This window comes from Nelumbo nucifera, chromosome 2 (assembly GCF_055504915.1).
Source record: "Nelumbo nucifera cultivar China Antique chromosome 2, China Antique-T2T, whole genome shotgun sequence".
Classification (NCBI taxonomy): Eukaryota; Viridiplantae; Streptophyta; class Magnoliopsida; order Proteales; family Nelumbonaceae; genus Nelumbo; species Nelumbo nucifera.
The window spans coordinates 6,861,031-6,887,318 of NC_142650.1; the positions used below are offsets into that span (position 1 = coordinate 6,861,031).

General features: G+C 39.8%; 1 protein-coding gene across 2 annotated transcripts; it reads left to right on the forward strand.

Moving 5' to 3' along the window:
- Window positions 1–6,513: 6,513 nt before the first annotated feature.
- LOC104594774 (uncharacterized) lies at window positions 6,514–20,649 on the forward strand. Of its 2 annotated transcripts, none has more exons than XM_010255244.3 (6): window positions 6,514–7,516; window positions 10,358–10,549; window positions 10,664–10,903; window positions 19,106–19,323; window positions 19,515–19,769; window positions 19,982–20,649. In XM_010255244.3, the coding sequence occupies exons 1-6, from the start codon at window positions 7,093–7,095 to the stop codon at window positions 20,243–20,245; spliced, it is 1,593 nt and encodes a 530-aa protein (XP_010253546.1). In that variant the 5' UTR covers window positions 6,514–7,092; the 3' UTR covers window positions 20,246–20,649. The 2 variants fall into 2 exon arrangements, with proteins under 2 accessions (XP_010253546.1, XP_088753598.1); XM_088897472.1 differs by having other exon boundaries at window positions 6,515–7,516; window positions 10,628–10,903.
- Window positions 20,650–26,288: the final 5,639 nt, after the last annotated feature.

Sequence of the window (26,288 nt, forward strand, 5' to 3'; positions counted from 1 at the left end):
TGCGAGCTTGAGAAACTTGGCCACGGTCGCGGGCTGGTTAGCTACCATGCGTCACCCCTCTTTTTGCTGCCGCGAGCTGCACCGCGGGGTCTAACCGTGGTATCTGTAAGCATGCTTCATTGAATCGTTTGATGTAGCCCCGTATGGGTTCTCCTTCCCTTTGGACTACCCCGAAGATGCTTTCCTCTGCTCTGGGGCACCGTTTGCTGGTGACAAAGTGTGCAGTGAAGACCTGCACGAACTGAGCCCAGCACTTTATCGACCCGGGGGTCAGGTTTTTGTACCAAGTGCGGGCTACCCCCCTGAGGGTGGTGGTGAAAGCCACGCACATGCATGATTCGCTGGCTTTGACGAGGTGCATTTGGGACTGGAAAGCGTCAACGTGGTCGTTGGGGTCGAAGGACCCGTCATACTTGTCTAGAGGTGGGAGCTTGAAATCTCTGGGCAAGGGGACTGCCAGGAGTTCTGACGCGAGGGGGGAAGGAACTGAGAGAATCGGGGCAACTCCTACCTCGTCCGAGCTTGTCTCGCCTTTGCCTCTGCGCTCTGACAGGACGCGGGTGGCGGTTCGTTGACCTCAACGACGCCTTTGCTGTTGAGTGGGCCTTGTACTGGCGCTGCTGGCCTCCGTGTTGCCGAGCTCGATGGGCCCGGAGTGCTGGTAGTCCACTGCTGCCAGTGCGCCGAATCGGTTTTCCACGAGTGGGAACTCCGGTTTGGAGCCCCGAGGTGCCGATCTCGCGGGCGAGGTTCCCGACCCGCCTGCGAGCTGCGAGGCGGGGATGACTTTTCTCTCTCTCCGGCCTGGGGACGAGGCCTGGCTGTTTGGGGGGTTCTGGGGCCTGGAGGCCATTCCTTGGTGGGGGCGCCCATCCTGCGGAGAGGCCTTGACTGGCTCCGGAGCAGGGTGGCGAGGTGGAAGTAGTGGTTGGTTCGGTGGCAGTTGGGGGAACTGCTGTTGATAGTGATACTGGGAGAGGTTGTGCAACACTTGGTGCTGGTGAAGCTGGTGTTGCTGGAACTGTTGCATCTGGGCTTGCATTGCCTGCATGCACTGCATCAGGTCGTCCAACCGATTTTGGCTAGCTGCCAAGGGGACGGCGGTTGGTTCAGCGAAGGTAGTCTCGATGGGGGGAGGAAAGGGGATGTTTGTGGCAGGAAGGTTTACAGGCGCCATTGCTTGTGGCGTATTCAGATTGGGAATTCCGTCCACCGAGAGGGGGATGGTGAACTGCCCAACTTACACCACGGGAGCTTGAGGCTGTTCCCCGGTGGTGTTTGTCTCTGTGCCGCGTCCGGCGTTGCTTGAGTGTTGAGTTTTTCAAAGGAGAAGAAAGGGGTATGAGAGTTTGGAGGGAGGCCTTTTGAAGCGTTCCCACAGACGGCGCCAATTGATGGTGCACAATCCGGCCGATCTTAGCTGTCAACGATCTTGCCTTTGAACTGAGTGGCAGGGACCTGAGACGGAGGGAGTGAAGAAGCTCCGGGGAGAACCCGGCATAAGGGCTCCGAAGCTCAAGTTAGAGTCTTTCAAAGGCAAGATAAACCAGATAGCGCAAAAGTTAGCATACCTTGTTCTTGGGGGGTAGGAGCCTTTTATAACCATCTCGCGCACTCACTTCCAGGCTTCTGCCAGATCGGGCATGATTATCTCTGAGCTCCTGCCAGTTCGGATGTCATTTCCTCTAGTCGGACATAACTGCCACTGCTCCTTTTGTCGGAGCCGTCTCTGCAGCTGGTAATGACGGTGGCAGGTGGCGGTAGCAGGAGGCCGTTTGAAGTGCGGCTGTCAGGCGTTAGATCCCAAATCAGTCAGGTGCGCCGCCCTTGGATACGGACGTCCTTGGTGTCAGGTATGTTTGGCCAGTCTGGTGTGACGGAAGCGAAGTGCTGGAGTGGCGAGCGAGATGTCTTGAGTTCGGTTTGGGGAGTGTTCCGAGCTGCCATGGGCCAGCTCGGGTCACGGCTTTGTGAGACTTAGGACCCGAGATAGTTCGGGCTCTTTGCAGGGAGCTCGAGTTCTTAATAGGGAGCTCGGACTCCCAGTAGGGAGCTCGGACTCCCAGTGGGGAGCTCGGGCTCCTAGTAGAGAATCCGGTCTGGTGGAGTTCGGGCTCAGCAGTGAGCTTGGACTTCGTTACTTTCGGTGCTCGTTTTGGGCGCTCTGCTACCCCGAGTTGCTTGCTTTTGCCACGTGTCGGGTGATTACGAGGTCGGGCCAAATTTCCCTTCATCAATTATTATTATTATTATTATTATTATTATTATTATTATTATTATTATTATTATTATTATTATTATTATATATGTAGCTATTCGAGCTCGACTGAAGCTCGGTTGAAACTGAGCCGAGCCAAGCTTCTCATGAGTGAACTCGAATAGCTTGTGAAGAGTTCGACTCGTGGCCACCCCTAGCCCAAACCCAGCCCAACTATACAAATATGTATATATGTTAATTTTGCATACATCTTTACATATATATACATACATACGTATTTGTATATATATACATTTATATACATACTTAATTGCATATGTATTTGCATAAATACATATATACGTATAATTTTAGAGTGGGTTCATTGACCAATCCGAGTGCATCAAATTACAGTGCGGACTAGGCTCGGATTGAGAAAATCGGGCTTGACCTCAAGCTTGGGCTTTATACCCAAATTTTAGGATTGGGCCCGGGTTGACCATAAACTCGACTCAACCCACCCAACTTGCACCTCTAACATTGAGAATATCTCCCCATGAATGGTAACATGCAAATATGGGAGATGTTCTCAATGTCAGCTGAGGTGTGGGTAAGAGATCTTAACTCCATTTTTGCACCTTTCTCATTTTACAAACCACTTTTGTTACGTTTTTTGCTACGTTGGGTAGCTTCTTGCTCTTCTACAAAGTTATTTTCAGTTTGTCCATCGTTCTTCTAACATCTTCAACTTGTAATAGATTAAGAGAGAATAATTGATCAATCCAGAACATATTTTTTTAGCCCCACTGTACAGGGGGGATGAATCTTGACCATGAATTGATACCAAATTCATAGGTATGATGCGGTTTATAGAGGGCTACTAATAGACTATGGGGGGCTGTCATTAAGAATTCTGCATTGGGTTGCAGTGTACCTAACTCCTTTTAAATGGTATTGTTGATAGTGTTCCATGCACGTGATTAAACCATCTCAAGCTAGTTTATCTAATTTTTATCACCCATTGGAGCTATACATAGGTTCCTTAATTAGCCTCAAATTTGTTTTGTAGAATTGTTTACAATTCACCCATTGCATAAAGACTTCGGATGCACCCCTCCATTTCTCCCTTATGTGCATGAATAAATTTAGGCCCTGTTTGGTTCGTGGGAATAGGGGTCTGGAATCGGAATTAGAATAGGCTATTCCAGTTCCAACTATTTGGTTGAGCGGAATTGGAATCTCACTCCCATTCCTATTGGAATAACATTCTTCTATATGAGGGAATGGACATTCCCTGCCTCTCCATTGGGAATGAAATCCCATTCATGCTTATTCAAATTCCCATTCCCCATTCATATCTAAACCAAACAATGGGAATGGAGCATTCCCATTCCCCATTCAAATTCCCTTAGTTTTTTTTTTTTTTTTATCAAATGTTACCCTATCTTATAAGGGTTCAACTATAACATTGAAAAGTCACGATGCTAGAAAAATATGTAACCAATCAACAGGTATCATAAAAGGTATTAACTAATCAAGTGGTATTTATCAAATTTCATATTGATTGGATAAAGCTCTTTAGTGCATGTCTTTTTGGCATCGTGGTTCAATTTGAAAAGAGTACAAATACAAGTGTGTATAATTCAAATACATACAAAAATAATACACAAATACAATATTTTGCACTATATATTTGTATTTGTGCTCCTTCCAAATTGAGCATATAGATCAATTAATTGCAATTCAAATGTGAGCAATGACACTAATGTTGCAATAAGTAAAATATGGAAAATCACTCTAACCATTATTTTAAAAAAGCTGATATGGAAATGAAACTATTTCAAGTGTGGCTGGTTTAACTATCCGGTCAAATAAGTCAACCTATGATGTGATAAATCAAATAGTGCAAATATAAAAACAAACAAAATTATAAAAGCACATGAAAAAATTTCAGAAGAACTCAATATTGTTTTGATTGCTTGAATTTGGTCCCTCTCTAATTGTAAGGACAAATATGTAATTTGAATAGTTACTTTTCTCCCCATTTCAATCCCTCTAATAAAATTTTATATTTAAGGTATTGACTCCCATAGTCCCATTAACATTTATTAGATCATATTATTGACTATAATACCTTTATTTTTGAATTTATTCTTTCTCTCTAATTGTGGGGGATACAAAATGTAATTTGAACTACTATATTTTTCATCATTAAGTTTCCTATCACTAAGTCTTATATTTAGGGTATTAATTCCTAATCTTTCATGGAATCCTATATCAATTAACAATATTAAAGAAAAATAAATGTGATAAACAATAATATATTTTATAGGCAAAGAAATATAAAAAATTATAAAAAATTTTAGAAACATATTATTTACTATAATCATAAAAATTACTAAGTACAAAGCACATACACATTTATTAATTATAAAAAAAGAAGTGTTATAAATGATATTTATTATTATTATTATTAATGATGAAAATGACTAAAAATACAAAAGAAAAAAGAGAAATTAATTGATATTTAATCCGTGACCAACTAACCTGATTGAAAATTTTAAAATTTTAGCGTTTCAACTGGTTAGGTGATTGGATTATTGATCGAGTCAATCTTTTATCCTCGCAAATTAATAAGCGTTCATGAGTGAAAAGTACCTATAAATCCATCAACCGAAAACAATATTGATTTCAACCACTTTTAGTCGGTCCAATGAATATTAAATGCCCATTTGATTCCTCACGGCTTCATCAAACAACCTCAACTACAAATTTATCATTCATAAGATTTCTGGCATGTCTCCTCCAATCAATTGATGCTATCTGGTCCATTCTTTCACAGTGCGTAAGGGTTTCGGATGTTACAAATCTTTTATTAATGTTCTCTTTTATATAAGATTTGCAATACTGAAGGACATTCTATCCTTATACGGTTAGTCGCTCTCAGCTCGCAGTAGTTCATCTCCACGCTAGCTTTACATCATCTTTTTATCTAGAGGAATCTATTCACTTGCTCGGGGTCCAATAGTAGGGCCAAATTATAAAGACAGAGGCAGAGATACGTGTACGAGTTGGATGCATTGTTAGAGATTCTTCCAACCTGTTGATGGCTCAACTTGCAAATAATCTGTATTATTGAGAGAGAAAATACACCTCAAATACTACGACTATGAGTCAAATCCAACTCCCTAACCACCACTCATATTGCATCCACGTGCCCCAAGCAACCAAACCATGTCCTGGATCTGGGACCATCCATTTGTCTATGTCATCCTACACACTATTGACTATTGTTACTTGTAAGTCTGTAACCACCGACTCTTCTTCTTCGTAATTTATGGTAGGGAATTGCTAAGCAAACTCGAGTAGTTTCATCCGCACAAAGACAAAAACACCAATTATTTTTATTGACCAAAATATCCCTAATTTTCATCGATGCATTGACGAAACACCCACGCCACTCGCCAGGCACGTGGTGCGTGGCTATCGCTTCCTCCGTCGGTCTAGAAACATCGCATACCTGTCATCTGTTCGGTAAGAAAGACTCATTTCCAATGGATGTAGACCACCAACCTACTAACCTCATCTCAGCTCACTCACCAATAGTTCAAGTCAACCGTCCAAATCCAACTATTCCTTTTTTAACCCCCTACCCCTAAGTTTCATCTTCCATTTCCACTTTGAATCAACAAATTCTCTTTACGAAATCGAGGTCCCCCGGTCCCACCATCTACCAAATCTAAGGCGTTGATCGGTGAAAGACAATTGGGGCCCACCAACCACCAGCCCACTACCCCAAAAAAAATAAAAAAAAGCGAAAGAGAGGATCCGCTCGTTTCCCAAGTAACCTGCCATCGGTACTCCCCCCGATTTCCACAACTACCCTTCCAAAAATCATTGCTCTCACTATCGCGATGTCAAGCTTGCCTGTGTTGATTAACAGCACTAGGTTTCTGTTTCAACATGCCTTTACACGTGGCAGATGATGAGCCAAAAGGAAACTATTCGTTGGTTCATCCTAACGGCCTGTTGTTGACTTGATTCATCCAATCCAAAATGACCATCATCAGTGGACGGTTAAGATATTCCACTTCAGCCATCTGCACTGGAATGGAAGCTAGGAGAGAAGCAGAGTATCTTTCCCGGTTTTCAACACCGAGCTTTAAAAAAAGGATTGAAGTAAAGAAAAAAACATTCCTCGTCACATGCACACACCGCACGTCACTCCACAGCGTCAAGGAGCCTTTACACTTTAACCGGCGATTACAGGTGACAAACCGTTAAAAACACTCCATCACCCACCAATTAGCCTGTGGCCAGGCAGTTAATTACACGACAGCCCTCGATTTCCAGCCGAAGGGAATCAACAAAACCGGTGCTTTCACAAGTCATAACCACTGTGGTTCATGGTCCTCGGCAAGTCTAGTTCAGAGCGTTGAAGAGCTTAAACGACCATTAATGGCGATGACGGTTAAAGTGCCTATTCGTATCGGTATTCGATACGAATAGACCTGCAGCAAACCAGCAACGATTTCAGCATCCACGTCTCTGTCCGTCTGTCTAAAGGGAAAAAAAAGAGTGTCGATACTTTTGCCTTTTAGCCATTTTGTATTGACTTACTTGGAGGGATCTAGTCCGTTAATTGCTGGTCGGCTAGGGTTTCTGCTATTAAACAATGTCTTTTCGGATCACGCCAATGGAGTTCCGATATTAGTTTTGTTTTATAGGGGTTTGGAACCACTGCGATGGTTGATGTACGACTTCTGCTTTAAAATGAGTTCTAGCGATCGACTTGGCATCTCTGCGTCGTCTCTGTGTTAAATTCATGAAAGCGGATTCTGAGAACTTGATGTTGTGATCCTGCAATTAGGTGTTTGTAGGTGTATGTTGTATAAATGCCAGAAGTTACAGCATCGAAGTCATGGCGAGAGGAGCTCGCAAGCCTTGTGGAGGACACAGGGATAAGATACGCCGGCGACGGAATTGGAACCACTCCAGCTGCTCTGGAAACGAGAAGGGCGGATTTTATAGGTGTCGAGGGGCTCGAAGGTGATGGTGCTGAAATAGAGAGCCTAAAGGATCAGGTTAAAGGATTTCTGAAGTCTGTAGCCGAAATGCTTCAGGAGTTGGCCAGGGGTTGCAGGGATATAGTGCAACAGAATCTTGGGAATGAGGACTCGTATATTGTTAAGAAGTTGGGAGGGCCTTGGGCGAAGGTTTCTAGTAGGCTAAGCTTCATGAACGAATTCTTGCCGGAGGACCGGGATCCTGCTCATGCCTGGCCGGTGGTGTTCTTCGTCTTCATCCTTGCACTTGCAGGTAGTTCAGGTTTTTCTGTATCATCAACCCATTATAAAGCTGAATAAATTCTGTTGCATAATTCAAATCTTGTTAGAAGGCATCAGATGCTTAAGATATTACTTTTACAGGGCTTCAGTAGTTATACTAATTTTAAGTTCTTGCACCCTCCTATTGCTCTTGAATCAGAAATTTGTTATTTACGATTAGTTGTCCATAACTGATTTATCAGCTTCGTACTCTCTCTCTCTCTCTCCCCTCCCTCCCTCGCTGTGGGTGTAATTACCTCATAATCTGATTGTTATGTTGTAAAAACTCCTGCTTTTCTATAAGGAAGATTTTTAATCCTACCCTGTTATAGACCACGGTGGCTCATTCACGCTGAACCTGAGCATATGCAAAATCCTGTCAATGGTGTATGCTACCAACTGCAATAGCTGTACCTTAGTTATTAGTTAGGATGATAACATTTGGTTGGTTATCTACTGACTAGTCATTATGGTATGTCGTACAAAGAAGATCAGCTTATTTAGAAACCTTCAGACAAAGAAAATAATTTTATCTCTATGGATTTGCATTTCCCTTTTTTTTTTCTTTTGATCAGCAATGTAGAATAAATAAAAAAATCATCCAAGAAGAACACAGATGAAGGAGAGAGAGGCAAATAAAAAAAAGCCAAAAATGTGGCAATCAGCTTCCCAAATAAATTGATACATGCAGTGAAAAGTGCTCTACCTGGAAATGGAGAAGATTTACTCCTGGTGGACTGCTTTCATAAATAGGAAAAAGAAGAAGATATAATCTTTTGTGAAGTGCTCTTAACAAATAACAAGCAAACTTCACCGAAAATTAAGTACAATGACACTCCCCACATCCAATTTAAGATCCCTCATTACAAAGACCCAACATTGCCCACAAGTTGTAACCACACCTTTCTGTTTACACCTTTAATTCTGGATATGCTAGCAACCTGTTCACAATCAATGAGCAAAATTCTGCAATTAGCTTGCTTTTAGACATTGCTTTATCTTAAAAAATGTGTCTATTTCTCTCTTTATATGGTGTTAAAATCTCTCTCTCTCTCTCTCTCCTTTGACCTTCTTACGACACCTAATATTTGGAGAGGTTGATAATATCTCGCTTGAACATAGAAAAGAAGAAATCCCACATAAATTTTGTCATACTACATCAAATGAACAAGTGTTTCATGTCTTCCTCATGTTCTTTACTTCTTTATACATCAAACAAATACTTGGAAACCGGAAACCCCTTGATTTCAAATAACCTAACATCAAAATACTACTCAAGAACAATAACCATGCAAGAGCCTCAAATGTAGGAAGAACTGGATTTCCCAATACCCTCTTAACATCAGATCCTTCAACCTAACTTCTTGTAACCACCTTGTAAAACAGCTTAACAGAAAAATTCTCATCCACACATTCTTTCCACAATCTTGCATTTAGTTCATTAGTATCCACCTTCAGTGCCTCTAATATTAAAAATAAAACAGAAAACTCTTCCAATTCTCTATCTAATATAATATGCCTGAATATCAGACTCCACACAACTTATTCACACCACTCTTTTCGAAGCATTGACTAACTGTGATGCTCTCGTGCACGGCCTTTACAATCTTGGACAAATGTCACCTAGTCTTCCTTCCCCACACCATTCAGATTCCTAAAATCTCACTCTGGTACATCTTCGAAAGAGAGTACCATCCACAGTAAAAAAAAAAAAAGCACACATACTCACATAGCAGATTACTTGCGGGAGTAATGGTACACCTGTTTGTTGAAACATCAACTATAGTTAAATATTTGATTCCATTATCGTATTTTAAGCCAATGTCCTTATGTGGCAGGGCCACAGGGGTGTCAAGCATCATAAGTAACTTCTGTTATCTCTGTGAGGATCAGTGGAATTTCCTAACTTTAGCACTTAGTCCAATCACTGTAACTAAACAGACAATTTGTTGAACTTCCCAACAATGTATAAGGCACTTACAAAAACATTAAGGGAGGAAAATAGATTGTTGATTGGAACAGGTACCTGGACTCTGGAGTTCATATACCCGGGAAAAAAAGGGTTTGGAGTGCCTAGCATCCTGACCTATAAAACGAGAGGCTACCATACTGCTAACGAGGGTACATATACTAACAGGAAACGAAAAGAAATTAAAGCTCTTTACCAAGCCTCAAAGCACTTAAAAAGGAAAGGAAAAAAAAAGAGTTTGGTTGTGGTGGAAATCAAGGTCACCTAGCAGTGTTGCCAATAGGAAGGGAGTTACTTAGATATCACCCAAAAATATCAGAGAAATCCATATACTGGTTGTCTTCTTGAAATACTTGCTATCACATGCCAAAGCACATGCTAGTGCACAAAATCTTGTGAAGAGTATGCCATGCATGTCTTGTATAGTGTCATAAGTTTGCATATGCCATTTTTAACTCTTTTTTTGTATCTTCCCTTTTCCACTTCTGTTAATAGTGACTTGGGTTTAACATTTTTTTTAATAGATTCTTTTGTTGTTGAGAAAAGAAAAGAAGAAAAAAATTCTGAACTTTTATTAGATCATATGCACAAAGTTTGGAGTAATATCTAAAGGAAAAGCCCAATGAAGAAGGAAAATTGAGATAGTTGAAATAAAACCTGCGCAATTTTTCAAGCCTATTGAAAAGTACAGTATACTTGTTGATGTCCTAATTTAGAAGAGGCAACTAAAACTAACGCTTCCATCAATTTGATGTTTAATTTCTTATCCCTTCCTTTTCTCTGTATAGTAATACCCAATAATATGATGTTTTGACTTTTATTTTTTGTTTCTGCCTAGAATTTTCTGACATGTCATATGTGCAGCATTGGGCATAAATACTGGACATGATAGTACAATTCCAGTGACAAAGAAAGTAAAAATACATCCCCCAAGTGCTACACGCTTTCAACTTCTGGATGGAAGGTACATGGCATATCATGAGCAAGGCGTTTCAGCTGACCGGGCTAGATTCTCTCTGATTGCTCCACATTCCTTTCTTTCTTCCCGATTTGGAGGTGAATCAATTGTTTCAGTATGGTATTACTGCATTGTGCAAAGTGGTCTAAGTGTTTTTTTTTTTTCTGCTGATGAAGTTTTGTCATGTTTTTTTCCATACCATCCCCCTACAGGGATACCTGGAATTAAAACATCACTTCTAGAGGAGTTTGGTATTCACATGGTCACATATGATCTTCCTGGTTTTGGAGAGAGTGATCCTCATCCTGACAGGAATCTTAATTCATCTGCCTGGGATATTTTGTCCATAGCAAATGCTGTTGGTGTTACTGACAAGTTCTGGGTGGTGGGTCACTCAAGTGGAAGCATCCATGCTTGGGCTGCACTGAGATATATTCCTGATAAAATTGCTGGTATTTCTGCTTTCTCTTTTACTTTGCAATTATGGATTCCTGAACTTCTTTCTTAAATTGCAGCTGGTATTGTTGTACTTTTCTTCATCAGTCTGCAGTAGCACCTAAAGGATAGTGCATATTTCCTTCGAGAAATTGAACTTATATAGTTAACAGAGTTTATTTGATATAATTGCATAATCAATGAAAATTAGTCAAAAAAGAAACCATCCTTGGGAGAACTGATCCTTTTCTTATTATGGGTTTATTGGTACAACAAAAGGGAAATTATTTTCCAGTAATTTTACAAAACCAGAGTAACCAGAACTGCATGCTATGAAATGATCCTAATTTCATAGTTATGTTCTTATGAGAAGAGTAACAGCTTAGGCTCCTTTTATATAGTGTAGGTTGGAGGAAATTTCCCCTCCAAGATCTAGGCTAATCATTGTAGAGAACACTGATGTGGGCCCCACTGCAGTGGTCCCCACTGTGTTCATAGGACAGCATGTGTAGTTATTTGTTTCAGTTATAGTAGTGTCAGTTTGAGTCAGTTTGTTATTTATTTCAGCTTTATTTACTTTATTTATTATGTAAGTACTAAGGGCAGATGTGTCCTTTCCATTGTGTACTAAACATAACCTATAAATAATAAGAAAGTGGCGGCGGCAGATCTGTTAGAATCTGTTCCTCCTTTCAACCTGTTCTCCTGTTCCTCTTCTATTCTCTCTTTTTCTCTCACTTTTCTTCTATTTTGTAAACCTAAAACCTATTAGGATTCAAGACTGATTACAGTCTTGATCTTCTACTTGGTATCAGAGCCTATCTAGGGCTTCTCATGTGTGTCTAGTCCAGCCGACCACATGAGAACTAGCTAGGGCTGGAAGCTTTGAAGAAGTATTCGGTGGCTGAATCTTGGAGATTACCAGAAGAGGTTTGCAACAGTTGAAGACTTGCCGCGGCTTGCAGAGAGTTGGTAATCAGGAAGAAGCAGCGAAGGTTAGGGTTCAGGTAACCCTAGAAGACAGTAAACCAAAAGTACATAAGTAAGTTTTTTTTATTGAGTTTCAGAGACTGCAATCAGTCGAGATAGGTTAAACCTATCTAGAAGGAGGGACCGAACTGTGTTCCAGTTTGTTTCTAGGGTTTGACTTGCCGAACTGTGTTTAAGTTTGTTTCTAGGGTTTGACTGTTGGGCCGAACCCCCCCTCTCAGAGGTGATTAGTTTTTAGGGTTTCATATTGCCCTACAATAAGTCCCACTTGTGCGGACTGTTTGGAGAGTGCAGCTGCGCACTTATTTCAGACCTACAGTTGAAACCCTAATTTTGCTCTCGCAACAGTGGGCCCCACAGTAGTGATTTCAGAAAATAGCATCTCAGATTGACAGGTTGCTTGGTACTGTGCATGCCGATTGATTTCAGATCAGATTTGAGTTGATTTCTTGCATATACTGTGATAGGCGATTGTTTTCAGATCAGATTTCGGATAAGATCAGATCAGATTTCAGATCAGTTTTGTGTTGGTTTCAAATCAGATTTCAGACCTGCTTGTTTTACTCTGTTTCCTAGTACAACAGTAGTGGCTCTAACAGTTTGTAGCCACTAATTCTTGATCAAAGATGGAGTTTAAGGGTCAGGGAGAAAGTAGTTTTGGAAACAACAGTTTTGGTGGTGTATCTGAAACCGGGTTTCAGATTACAACTATGAGATTTGATGGGTCAAATTACTTGGAGTGGGCTCAATCAGCCATGATGGCTATTGGAGGAAGGGGAAAACTGGGTTACCTCTTGGGAGATGTGAAAGAACCTTCCAAGGAGGACCCAACATACACCAAGTGGGTTTAAGAGAACTATTTGGTTATGGCATGGCTGTGTAATTCTATGCAGCCACATATCAATCGAAATTTCTTGTGGGCAAAGACAGCCAAAGAGATATGGGATGTTGTGAAAGAAACCTATTCCCAACCCCTTAATGTTGCCAGAGCCTATGAACTGAAGTGTGAGGTGAACAGCCTTAAACAAGGAGAGAAGCCAGTTTCTGTCTACTTCTCTACCTTGAAATCCTTGTGGCATGAGATTGACTATCTAGAGACCCTTGAGTGGGAGAGTCCCAAAGATGCACAGACTCACAGAAACCAAGTCGAGACGAATAGGGTATTTGAGTTTCTGGCTGGTTTGAATTCAGATTATGACATTGTGTGACAATAGATATTGACAAGAGATAGTGTGACCCTTTCTCAAGCATACTCCCTAGTGCATAGTGAAGAGACCAGGAGGAAAGTCATGATGCAGCCTCAGCTCTCTTTCCCAGCCTTGACAACTATTAAACCTAAGCCAGGGGGTGACTCAGAAAGGGACCGGAAGAAGGAAGATAAACGGGATCTGGTATGTGAACATTGCAAGAAACCCAAGCACACAAAAGATACTTGTTAGAAGCTACATCCTCACTTGGTCCCAGCAAAACTAAGAAATAAGAAGGGTAATGCTCATGTGGTCGTGAACACTGATTCAGCATCCTCATCAGGCACATCCCTAGAGACTTTAGCTGCTGTTCGGGCTGCCCTCATACAGTTGGAAAAGGAAGTTGGGAGTTCAGCTCAGCCATCTCAGTCACCATCAGCTCCTGCCACATCTGCATTTGCACATTCAGGTACTCGAGCCTCAGCTTACCATGCTTCAGCTCCAGGTAATACTGACCACTGCTGGGTAATAGATTCAGGTGCATTTGACCATATGACTAGCTTGCCATCTTTGTTCACTTCTTATCACTTGTCCTCTGGCCGAGATAGAGTGTCCATTGCTGATGGCTCTCTTGTTCCCATTTCGGGCAAGGGGGACATCAAGCTGTCGGATACTATCTCTTTATCTTCTGTCTTGCATGTTTTTAAACTTGATACTAACCTGCTTTCAGTTAGTAGTATTACCAAACACTTGAACTGTTCAGTAACCTTTTTCCCTGACCGATGTGTTTTTCAGGATTTGGAGACGAGGAAGGTGATTGGGACTGGCCGTGAGACGAACGGGATCTATCTGCTTGGAGAGAGTTCTCGTCGGGAGGAGTCAGTGGATAAGAAGTCTTTTGTTTCCCAGTCTGTGAGTTCGGTTATGCTTTGGCATAACCGATTAGGTCATTTGTCTTTTAAGTCTTTGAAAAGTCTGTTTCCTGCTTTATTTGAGTCTGTTGAGTTATCAAAGTTGAGGTGTGAGAGTTGTGAGTTTGCCAAACATTGTAGAACCTCTTATTCTTTAAGTAATAAAAGGAGTAATTCCTCTTTTGATATTGTGCATACTGATGTTTGGGGACCATATCATATCTCTTCGATGGGTGGGTACAGATATTTTCTATTGTTTGTTGATGACCATACCCGGTTTTCTTGGGTCTATCTTATGCGCTCTCGGGATGAGGTTTCTGCTCTGACCCAAAACCTCCATCAGATGGTTCTCACTCAGTTTGGGACCAAAATCAAAGTCCATAGATCTGATAATGCAAAGGAATACTTTGCTCAGCCATTGACCTCCTACCTTCTTAGCCATGGAGTTATTCACCAGAGCACTTGCCCTTGTACACCACAGCAGAACGACGTTGCTGAAAGGAAGAATAGGCATATCTTGGAGGTGGCTAGAAGCATTATGTTTACCTCCAATGTACCTATTCGCTTATGGGGTGATGCTATCCTCACGGCAGTTTATCTCATTAATCGAGTTCCTTCCCGGGTTCTTGATATGAGAACCCCCTTTTCCCTTCTATACCTAGACGAGGAGTTGTTCATTGTTACCCTTAAAACCTTTGGTTGTACCTGTTTCGTTCAGCTTCTCGGGCCTCATCATTCCAAGTTTGAACCTAAGGCCTCCAAATGCATTTTCCTTGGTTATGCACAAACTCAAAAGGGTTATTGCTGCTATGATCCGGTTTCAGGGAAACGGTTTGTCTCCATGGATGTCACCTTCTTTGAGGAGACACCCTATTATCCTAGGGTTTCTCCTCAGGGGGAGAGCAGTGAGAGTGGAAGTGGGGCTGTTTTGAGTTTCTTTCCTCAGGGGGAGAGCAGTGAGAGTGGAAGTGGGGTTGTTTTGAGTGGGGTTGTTCCTTTACCTATTCCACTGGATGATGAAGGCTGTAGTGGTGAGGGTGGTCAGAGGGAGCCGGAGTTGAGAGTCTATCATAGGCGATGCAGGTAGGTTGATCCCAGTCCCGGCCAGCTCCAGTTCCTTTTGCGGCTCCAGATCCAGAGCCTACTGAGATACCCCTCATTGTTGCCACTTCCTCTCTTGTGGATGACCTTGATCTCCCTATTGCCATTCGCAAAGGGAAACGACATTGCACCACTTCTACAGCTCACAGCATCTCACAGTTCTTATCCTATGATCGTCTGTCTCCATCTTACCAGTCCTATCTTACTTCCATTGTCGGTGTCCCTATTCCAAGAACAGTGCAAGAAGCCTTATCAGTTCCAGAATGGAAAGATGCAATGCAAGTTGAAATGGATGCCCTGTTGAAGAATAATACTTGGGCACTGGTTGACCCACCAAAAGGAAAGAAACCGGTGGGATGCAGATGGGTGTTCACTGTGAAGCATAATGCTGATGGCTCTATTGAAAGGTACAAAGCCCGGCTGGTTGCAAAGGGGTTCACTCAGACTTATGGTATAGACTACTTGGAGACCTTTGCCCCAGTAGCCAAGATGACCACCATCCGAGTTCTGTTATCCCTTGCAGCAAATCATTCTTGGCCCTTGTTTCAGATGGATGTTAAAAATGCCTTTCTGAATGGAGATTTACAAGAAGAGGTTTACATGCAGTTGCTTCCTGGATTCTATGATACTAAGACAGGTAAGAAGGTTTGCCGACTAAACAAGGCATTGTATGGTTTGAAGCAGTCACCTAGAGCCTGGTTTGATAGGTTCAGATTAGCCCTTGGAAAGTTTGGTTATGTACAGGCTCAGTCAGATCATACACTATTCATCAAGAGGGTGGGGTCCTCTCTGACACTACTTGCAGTATATGTTGATGATATTGTGGTGACAGGAAATGACAATCATGAGATTGAGTCCCTCAAACAGCTCCTTCATCAAGAGTTTGAGGTGAAAGATCTTGGTGCACTATGATACTTTTTGGGTATTGAGGTTACTAGATCCAAGCAGGGGATTTTTATCTCTCAGAGAAAATATGTTCTAGATCTGTTGGCGGAAACTGGAAAGTTGGGGGTTAAGCCGGCTGATACACCCATCGAACAAAATCACAAGATTAGTGCAGAGGGCGGGGAGCCTCTTGAAGACAAAGTTATGTTCCAACGGTTGGTTGGAAAGCTCCTATATCTCTGCCTCACTCGGCCAGATATCAGCTATGCAGTTAGTGTTGTTAGCCAGTACATGCACTCCCCTATAACTTCTCATCTTCTTGCGGTAGAGAGAATATTAGCATATTTGAAGAGATGCCCGGGTAGAGGTATACTGCTCAAGAACAATAATCACATGAGGGTGGAAGTCTATACAAATGCCGATTGGGCTGGGAGTGTTGATGACAGAAGGTCTACCTCTGGATATTGTGCCATTGTGGGAGGTAACCTTGTCTCTTGGAGGAGTAAGAAGCAGAGTGTTGTTTCCCGCTCCAGTGCTGAAGCGGAATACAGGTCAATGGCTAATGGAGTGGCTGAAATCTTATGGCTGAGGTCACTACTTGAAGAGTTGGGTATTGACTATGAAAAGCCCTTAATGCTGTATTGTGATAATCATGCAGCTATTAATATAGCCCACAACCCAGTGCAGCATGACAGAACTAAACACATCGAAGTTGATCGACATTTTGTGCGAGAAAGGGTCACATCACAAGAAGTGTGTCTTCCGTACATCACATCTAATATGCAGCTCGCGGATATCCTCACCAAGGCTGTACCAAGGAAGAAGTTAGAGACAGACCTATCCAAGTTGGGAATGATAGATATCTACTCCCAACTTGAGGGGGAGTATAGAGAACACTGATGTGGGCCCCACTGCAGTGGTTCCCACTGTGTTCGTAGGACAGAATGTGTAGTTATTTGTTTCAGTTATAGTAGTGTCAGTTTGAGTCAGTTTGTTAATTCAATTGTTATTTATTTCAGCTTTATTTACTTTATTTATTATGTAAGTACTAAGGGCAGATGTGTCATTTCCATTGTGTACTAAACATAACCTATAAATAATAAGAAAGTGGTGGCGGCAGATCTGTTAGAATCTGTTCCTCCTTTCAACCACTTGTGTTCTCCTGTTCCTCTTCTATTCTCTCTTCTTTCTCTCACTTTTCTTCTATTTTGTAAACCTAAAACCTATTAGGATTCAAGACTGATTACAGTCTTGATCTTCTACTATCATATACCACACAAAGCAATAAGCCAATCCCTAGTAGGTTTGTACCTCTCTCTCTCTCACACACACACACACACAAATATTCACACAGACACGTGGTTAACACATTATCTCTCCCTATTTTAACCCTCTCCTTTCTCCTTCTTTCCCTCCCTTTTGTAACTCTCTGTCCTCATCCTTCTAACATGACTATCTCCCCCTAATTGACAGATACAATTACACAGTAACCAAATCAAAGCCCTCTTCACTTTGCTTTGGTAGATCAAGCTATTCTTTGAGTATGATCGGGCCCTGCTAAGGTTCGAAATTTTGACATGATACACCCGTATCAGATGTATCTTACCATATCGGGAGGTCTTCAATATGCTTTTTTTAAGTGTCAAGTAACATAAACACTGGTCCTCTGTGATAATCCCAAAGAAAAAAATATAATAAAATGAATAGTTTTTGATAGTGAAGAAACACCCAATATGCATGTTCATGTGTATTGGGTGTATCAATACTTTGAACCTTGGGCCCTGCAGTGGTAGAACCCAGTAAACTGGGCATATTCCTTTACATTTATTCTCTTATGATTTTTGTTACTTTGTTTAGTTTAGTGATGGATATCAAAGCGAGTCTTAGTCAGTAGTCACTCAATTAATCCATTCATGGAGTGGTAGTGGCATGGTAGTTGTCTGTTGAGATTCTATATGAATGGGCTCTTCTCTAGGTAGTCTTCTCTCTAAATGGGCTTATGCATTCAAATTTCCAACTCCTATGATCCTGCTCTATATCCATTCAAGTTCCTGCTCCATGTTTTGGTTATTTTAGTACATAACTATGAAAGAGGCTTTGCCTTGAAGTCGAACAGATTATCATAAAGGAAAATTGTTTTGGTCATGCCTTGATTTGTGCCTATAATGCCTACCAAGTACCAAAAATCATAAAATTATCATCATCTACACCTTATTCCAACGAAAAATCAGAAAATACAAGTTAATATTTTTCTCCTGAAGTATCTTATTACCTGCTTGAAATTTCCAGGATACACAGGCAAACTCTGGGCTTACTTGTGTAACTCTTCACAAAAAATTCCATCCAGTAGTAAAATTAGATATGTGAACTCAACCTAAAAGTTCAGCTTCCTGGAGTAGACTTTCAACAAGTTTTTTTACCAGTGAAATATTTTGCTGCCACCTTTGGTTACTGTTGGGATTTTATGTGTTTTTATAATAACTTGTGCTGTAAGGGCATTCTGTAATTTTTCCCTTTTTTATTTACTGTCACTTAAATATAAATATTCAAGAGGGCGCCACCAGCATAGATTTTTTGCCTCTCAATCTTTTCTCTTCCTCTCTCTCCTCTCTTCCTTTCCTTCTGTTCTCTTTTGTTTGCTGGTTTCTAGTGGATAATGGTTACATTTCTTGTATTGTTTCCATCTAGCTCAAAAATTTATTGCAACTGTACATTGGTCTTGGATCAATGGGAAAAGTTATTATGTTGCTAGTTATTTTTTTTGTCATCAGTATGGAAGTGACGAAAATTTCCAGTCTTCAAGGAACTCAACATTAAACTGCAAAGACATGGTTAGCCTAAATGACATGTTATATTAGATTCCCCCTATAAATTTAGTGTTGCCAGTGTTGTTCATCTGATGTTTTAATGATTTCAGTTGGGATGTTGATGGTTGGTTAATGGATTGTACTGAGGGAGTAGATGCATAGACTTCAAAAATGCATGTGGGGTAAAAATATAGCTGTTTTCAGAACCCTTTGTCAGTTGAGAAGGTTTTGACATTACTTTCACTGGCTCAAGATGCACTATTTGTCACAAAATTTAAGGTGTTTTGTGCATTCTGGCAACAATTTTGTTTTTGATGCATCTGCAACCAAACCTGCAGGTGCAGCCATGTTTGCTCCAATGGTTAATCCTTATGATTCAGCAATGAGTAAGGAAGAGAGACAAAGAACTTGGGAAAAATGGACATTTAGAAGGAAAATGATGTACTTTCTAGCCCGGAGGTTCCCAAGATTTCTTCCTTACTTCTACAGGCAGAGCTTCCTATCTGGAAAGCATGGTCAACTTGACAAGTGGTTATCACTGTCACTAGGAAAGAAGGTGACTGCATTACCACTTTCACTTCATTCCATTTGATCTAAAACCTTTCAATATTAACTAATTGTAATGCCAATACTAAATTCCAATGTTTTCAGTTGTCATTATAATTTTTCATTATGCTTTCCTCAGCTGGAAAGGCTAATATTACAGATTGACAGAAGATTACTTGTCTGGTCTGTTACAATATTCAGGACAGGATTCTGATAGAGGACCCAAACTTTGAAGAATATTGGCAAAGGGATGTGGAGGAATCGATCTGCCAAAGAAATCCAAGACCATTTGTGGAAGAAGCAGTATTACAGGTGTCAAATTGGGGTTTTAGCCTTGCAGACCTTCAGGTACAGAAGAAGCGTCAAGGGAGAGGTATCCTCCCTTGGCTGAAATCCATTTACAGTCAAGCTGACCTGGAGTTGACAGGATTTCTTGGACCAGTACACATATGGCAGGTCTGTGCATCTTCCTTTCCAATTTATGTTTCTTTTGGCTAAAGTTTAGAATAGTTACTACAAGTGTTAAAAGGTTATTTATCTTACCAGAAATGTTAGTTTGAGAGGTATCCTCCTTGCCTTTCTTCTTACTGTTCAGTAGTTCAGTAGAATGCAAAATGGGTAGTATATATCAAGGGTAATTTGTTGAATAATGTTCCAATGCTGAACAGGGGATGGATGATGGGGTTGTGCCACCATCAATGACCGACTTTGTACGTCGGGTTCTACCAGAAGCCACAGTGCATAAGCTCTTTGGTGAGGGCCACTTTTCATATTTCTGTTTCTGCGATGAATGTCATAGGCAGATATTCTCTACTCTTTTTGGAACACCACAAGGTCCACTCAACAGGACAATGGAATTGGATCAAACCTCTTTTGGGGGAATGGATGCACCTGATGAGGTGTCCCTTACGATTGATTCTACCACGTACTGAAGTATAACTTGGTTTAACTTCAAATTTTCTGGTATAGATCTGAATCAACAAGGAAAGAAAAGGAACTTGTGTAAATACCACTGTTGTGCTTCATTTTCTCATGGAGCAAAAGTGCCTACAAGTTTAGTCATTTTTTCCCATTTCTACATCCTCACGGGCGGGTGATGAGCATGGACTACATGGAGAGTTTTGAATGAGATATCAAGCAAAGTCAGAAGAATTGGAGCAATTTCAATCTGTGTTGCTTCCTTGTCATAGAAATGGTTATTCTAATTCGCAGCTCTTATTATATTCTTGTAAAATTTTGAATTCGACAAGCATTTCTGTACTGCAAGGTTCTTAAGGAACAAAAGTGGAATGCAGTTACCATATAATACGACCTGTTAAAGTTATTTTTGTGCCCATTGCAGCATATAGAAACTCTTCACTTGTCAATTCCACTTTGATACGGTGAACCATATAATACGATCTGTTTTTTTGGTAAACCAAATAAAATAAATCAATTCCACTTTGGGTTTTCATTGCATTTAAATTCACTTCTCATTTGAAAATATCCTCATCTATATCAATTTGCCGTTAATTTTTAATGGATCGGCTAATGCATTGGAAGTGCACGTTTTTATTGTCTAAAAAGTAAACCATTGTCCTTTTTGTAAGTGTTTATCATTAAACTTCGGTGATTCTATTTTGAAATTCTAGCAGTTTTAAGTTAGAAAAAGCCGTTGCAAACAAGCCATTAACCTTTGGTGCATTGTTTTTCTTGTTGTGAGTTCAAAAATCAAATCCGAACCATCTGATTTGGAAACACAGATTGGCTAAAAACATGGAAAGCATGTTTTCGGGTTGTACTTGTCTTCCTTTTTTTATGGTTTCTAAAACTGAAACAAAAACATGTTTCTTGAATTTCTGGTTTGAAAACATGTTTTGACCCAAAGTTTTTAATACATCATATTTAATTTGTAATATTTTATATTATTTGAAGTAATATGTATAAAATATTTGTAATAAATATACAAATATATATATATATATTTATATTTATATTAAAATAAGGAAGTCTAGAAATTTTTTCATTATTTTAATTTTTTATTTTTTTAATTTCATGTCATTTTTGAAACAACGATGCATTTTCCCAATAACGTAAATAATCTCTTATTCTAAAATTTTTCCTAAACTACCTCCCCCACTATCCCCCACTTTCTCCAAAGTTATCTCTAATTCCTAATTATCTTCTAAATTATCTCTAATTCCTATTTATCTCCAAAATTATCTCTAATTTAGTAGAGAGTTTATCTCCTAAATTATCTATAATTCCTATTTATTCTCTCCCCTACTTTTTATCTATATCTATCTAAAGAAAGTTTTGATTAAAAAATTTAGGAATTATTTAAATATTTTAACAAAATTATATAATAAATTTAAAATATTTATTAAAAATATAAAAATAATTTTATATTTTTATAAAAAATATCATGAAATTATGTACTAACAATTTAAATTATGTTTTTTCGAATTATCAATTTAAATGTTTTTCAAATATTTAATAATATGTAATAGCTTTAAATAAATAAAATTCAAATAACAAAAAAATTGACAATTTTGTATATTTAAGTAATAAATTAAAATAAAAATCTTTAAAGTAGAAAAATATTATAACATAATATTGAAATAAATAATAATTTAATATATTACAAAATTAATACTGAAATTATATAATAATAATAATAATATAAATTATGATTTTATGGATAATTAAATTCAATAAATATTTAATATTTAAAATTTAAATATTTAACATATTATTTAAGTATTTAAATAATTAAATATTTTAAATAACAAAATATTTAACACAACTAGATTTTAAATAGTTAAAATAAACAAATTATGTAATAAATTTTAAAAAAATCTAAAAAGTAGAAAAATAATTATAACATAATATTGAAATTAATAATAATTTAATATTTTCATAATGTTGAAAATAACTAATTTCACTTATATCAAGTAATAATTTGAGAAAATAACTTTCAAAAAAAAATAATATTTATTAATAATAATTTTAAACTATTAATCTGTATTTATTATATAATTATATATACTAAAATTAATATTTATTGTATTTCAGCAATTATTTATTGTTTTTTGTAATAAATGTATTTTCAATGATTAGGTATAAATTTATTTTGTTTTGTTATTTAACATAAAACTTTCAATAATTGTTAGAGATTAAACTACTATTATTGAAAATTTTAAATTTAATTTATTGTACTTATTGTATTTTAGTTATAACTTATTGATTAATATTTATTAATATTAAACTATTATTTGATATTATACTATTTATTGACTAAGTTAATATATTTTTAGTACTTATTGTATTTTTGCAATTATTATATTTTTTCATTATCAATATATTTTCAATAATTGTGTATTTTCGCTATAAGTTTTCAACAATTATTAGAGATTAAACTATTGTTATTTATTAGAGACAATACTATTAATTTAGCTTAAACTATGAGTGTTTATGAGTTGGTTCGGTTTGGTTGTAGGCTATTTGGCCAATCAAATTGACCTGGTCAGGTTGGGGAGTTGGTCAGCTGAAACTGACTGACCTTTTGTGAAAACCAACCCAATCAAGTTGTGTCGTTTGGGTCGATTTTTTGGTTTGGCCAGTCAGTTCAAAAGATTTAAACTAAATAATTTAATTTATTTTTAAAAATTATAGTGCAATTATTAAAAAATAAATTTAAAAATTAGATTTATGATATATAACATTTTAGACTATGAAATATGGGAAATTTTCTACTTTTTTATATTACAAATTATATTTAAAATATTAAATATTAATTTATTTCCATGGTTAAGTCGTTCAATTTTGGTCGGTTTACAAATGGCCAAAGTGAAACTGATCCAACTTGGTTGAATTGGGAATTTTTTGAACCAAAGCCGACCTAAAATACTAGAAAACCGACCAACTCAAGTTGAGTTAATCGAGTTAGTCGGTTTCATTAGTTTGATGAATAAACTTAATTGAAATTAATTATTGTTATTTTTGTATTATAAAAAAATTATTAAAAGTAGTATATAAAATATGAATAATTATTAATTATTTAAAAAGTTGAAAATATAAAACAATTGTATACGCATATGTGTTTCTATTAGGGTCATTTACTAGAACACACCTTATAGTTTTACGTATTTACTTAAACCTACCTTATAATTTTCATTTTATTAAAACATCCTATATATTTTACAACTTATTTATTTAATCAACCTTTAATTAAGGAGTGTTTATTTTGCCATTAGGCCCATGTTTTTTTTTATTCTAAAAATACCCTTAACACTTTTTTTTTGTGTAGAAAACAAAATTGACCAAATATAGCTAATATAATGGTTGTCCGTGTCTTATTAAGGGCAAAAAATGGTAATTTTATTTTTATTTTCTTTTGATCAATACTGTCATTTTCCACTATCATCTAATGAAAGATTGATTAAATCCATCGCAAATTATAAGTGGTGTTTTAGTAAAATGCTAACTATATGGTAGATTTTAGTAAATCCACGAAACTATAAGGGGTATTTTAGTAAATGGCCATTTCTATTATTTAGCTTTCACTTAATAAATCTCGTGCATCGCACGGGTCCCCCGCTAGTATCATTTATAATATGTTGTATATATATAGTGTGCAAGGCCTGCAAACTTTGAGGCTTGATATGTGTGCCTGGGCTGGGCCAGAACACAAAACTTAGGCCCAAGCTTGGGTTTTTTTGCAAGGCAGGCTAGGCTGGGCTAGAAATACTTTCCGCTACATGAGGCCTACTCCAAGTTGGGTTCAGGTTAATGGGGATCAAGTTGCACCCCTGTTAGATAAGAAAAAAAAAAACTAAAAAGTGAATATGACAAGAAACAAACGGGATTTCCTACTCACTCTCTACCCATCGTGAATTGCAACCACACATCTCTTTTATGAATTGAGGGATGTGTGGCTGCAATTCACTACGGGTAGAGAGTGGATTGGAAAAGTGAATAGGAAATCTGGATTCAACAAGAAAGGTCGTAGACATTTTTGAAGGAATTAGGAAGGTAAGCGACTTAGTGGATCATGAGTATCGATGATTATGGGCTGGGCCAGTCTGTGCCCTAACTGGATTTAACACATATGTCAAGAGCTATAGGCCAGGCCCGGATCTGTATGGGCGGGGCCAGGCTGCCAATGATCACTACTGCATCGTGAGTTCGAAAAACCCTGCAAAGCAGAAGCAAACACAAAGATAAATGGGCTGTGCCATTTTGTGACGGTTCAGCACAGGCTTAGCCTTGCCTACGCTTGGCAGGCTTACGTTAGGGACATGCCTGTCATTTTTGCCTGTAAGATTTTTGGGAGAACTGATGTCATCTTCAGGCAGACCACCAAAAGCTTAACGTACTCTTTGAGGAGGGGTGGTCGACCTCCTTGGGTGCCTAACCTTGGCACTCCTAGACCTTCATCCCCTTGCGGGGCGGCCCTGGTTAATGGCTAGCATGACTACCAGGGTTCCTCATGGGCGCACACTTGCTCATGGGGACAGTGTTGGACCGGCACTGCGCTACTAATACTCAAGGGAGGCTTGGCATGCGGGCCTGGCTCAAGCATGTCCCTTCACCTCGCCAGCCCCTTGCCCAAACTGATTGAGCTATCCCGTTGCCCCTAGCGCACGGGTGTGTTCCGGTCCAAGCGGTTGCCTATCATCATGGCACACAGGTGCTTGTCATCATCGGCATACAGGAGACCCTTCACATTGGTGCCAAGTCACCTCATCGGCGCATGGTCGCCTTCCATTATGGTTGTCCCCCTTTAGCACGTAAGCGGCGCCTCCCATGGACCGGTCTGAGCTAGGAGAGCGCCCCGGCCATTGGACTTGAGGTCATGATCCAGTGCTACTGACTTTGGTGGAGCCATCCCATCGGGCAACTCCTAGCCTCTAAGCGCATAAAGGCTTGTCCTGGCCTGCCTTGGCCAGGACGCCGCACAGGTTTCTTCCGCTGTAGAACTACCCCCGTGACAGTTGGTATCAGAGCGAATTGGCCAATTGCAGCCGTAGTTGGTTTTCAGCAGATTAGCCCAAAGCCAGTTGAAGCGGTCATTTTGACAAGCAGCATTTTGTGGGGTGCGGTCCCTAGGCACTTCCACCCAGGATCGAGCAGAATTCAGATCTGGCCTGGCAAGAGGCCATTTCATAGTTCGTGTCCCCATTCCAATGACATTAAAACAACTTCCCTTGCGGTTGCAGACGCAATGGTCGCTGTCCTCATGCGGTGGCAGACGCGTGAGCCTTGATAGGAATGTGGGTACACTACTCGGGCAGATTGTTCATCAGGCCTAGCAAGAGGCCGTTCAATATTTGCGTTCCCATTCCAATGACCCTAAAATAGCTTCCCTTGCGGTTGCAGACGCATTGGTTGTTGTCCTCATGCGGGGGCAGACGCGTGGGCCTTGTTAGGAATGTGGTTACGCTAGCCGTTGGAGCATGGCGGCCCTACACCGGCAAAGTATCAGGTGGACATGCTTAGTTTTCAGGTGGAACACTTGTAGCAGTAGAAGCTCATCACAAGGCGAGTGCATGTTCAGCAACTCATGGGTAAAAGTTGCCACACTCGCACAGATTGCGGTCAGGTCTCCTTGAGGCAGCAACAGTGGGGCCCCCTCAGAGCGAACATGTAGCCCAGACCAGCGAGGTGAAGCGTAGTTTCGAGGGCCGTGAGAGCATAAGCCATGACTAGGTTTGAGTAACCCGCATAGGGCGAGGTGAAGACCGCAGGCCAGCATGGTGAAAGGGTACACCCAACATCCATCACCAACAGCAGGAGTAGATCTATCAGCATGTTCGGTAGCATCACTGAAAAGCTACCAAGAAGACGGTTGAGCCTTGAGGTAAGATGATACATGGGGTGGACCTCCGCGAAGCACCACACACATTTCTTCGAGGGCCCTTCTTTCACATTCAATGGCATAGCCATTGCGCGGTTTGAGTAACCTCGACACTGGGGGTGAAGTCCAGGCAGGCC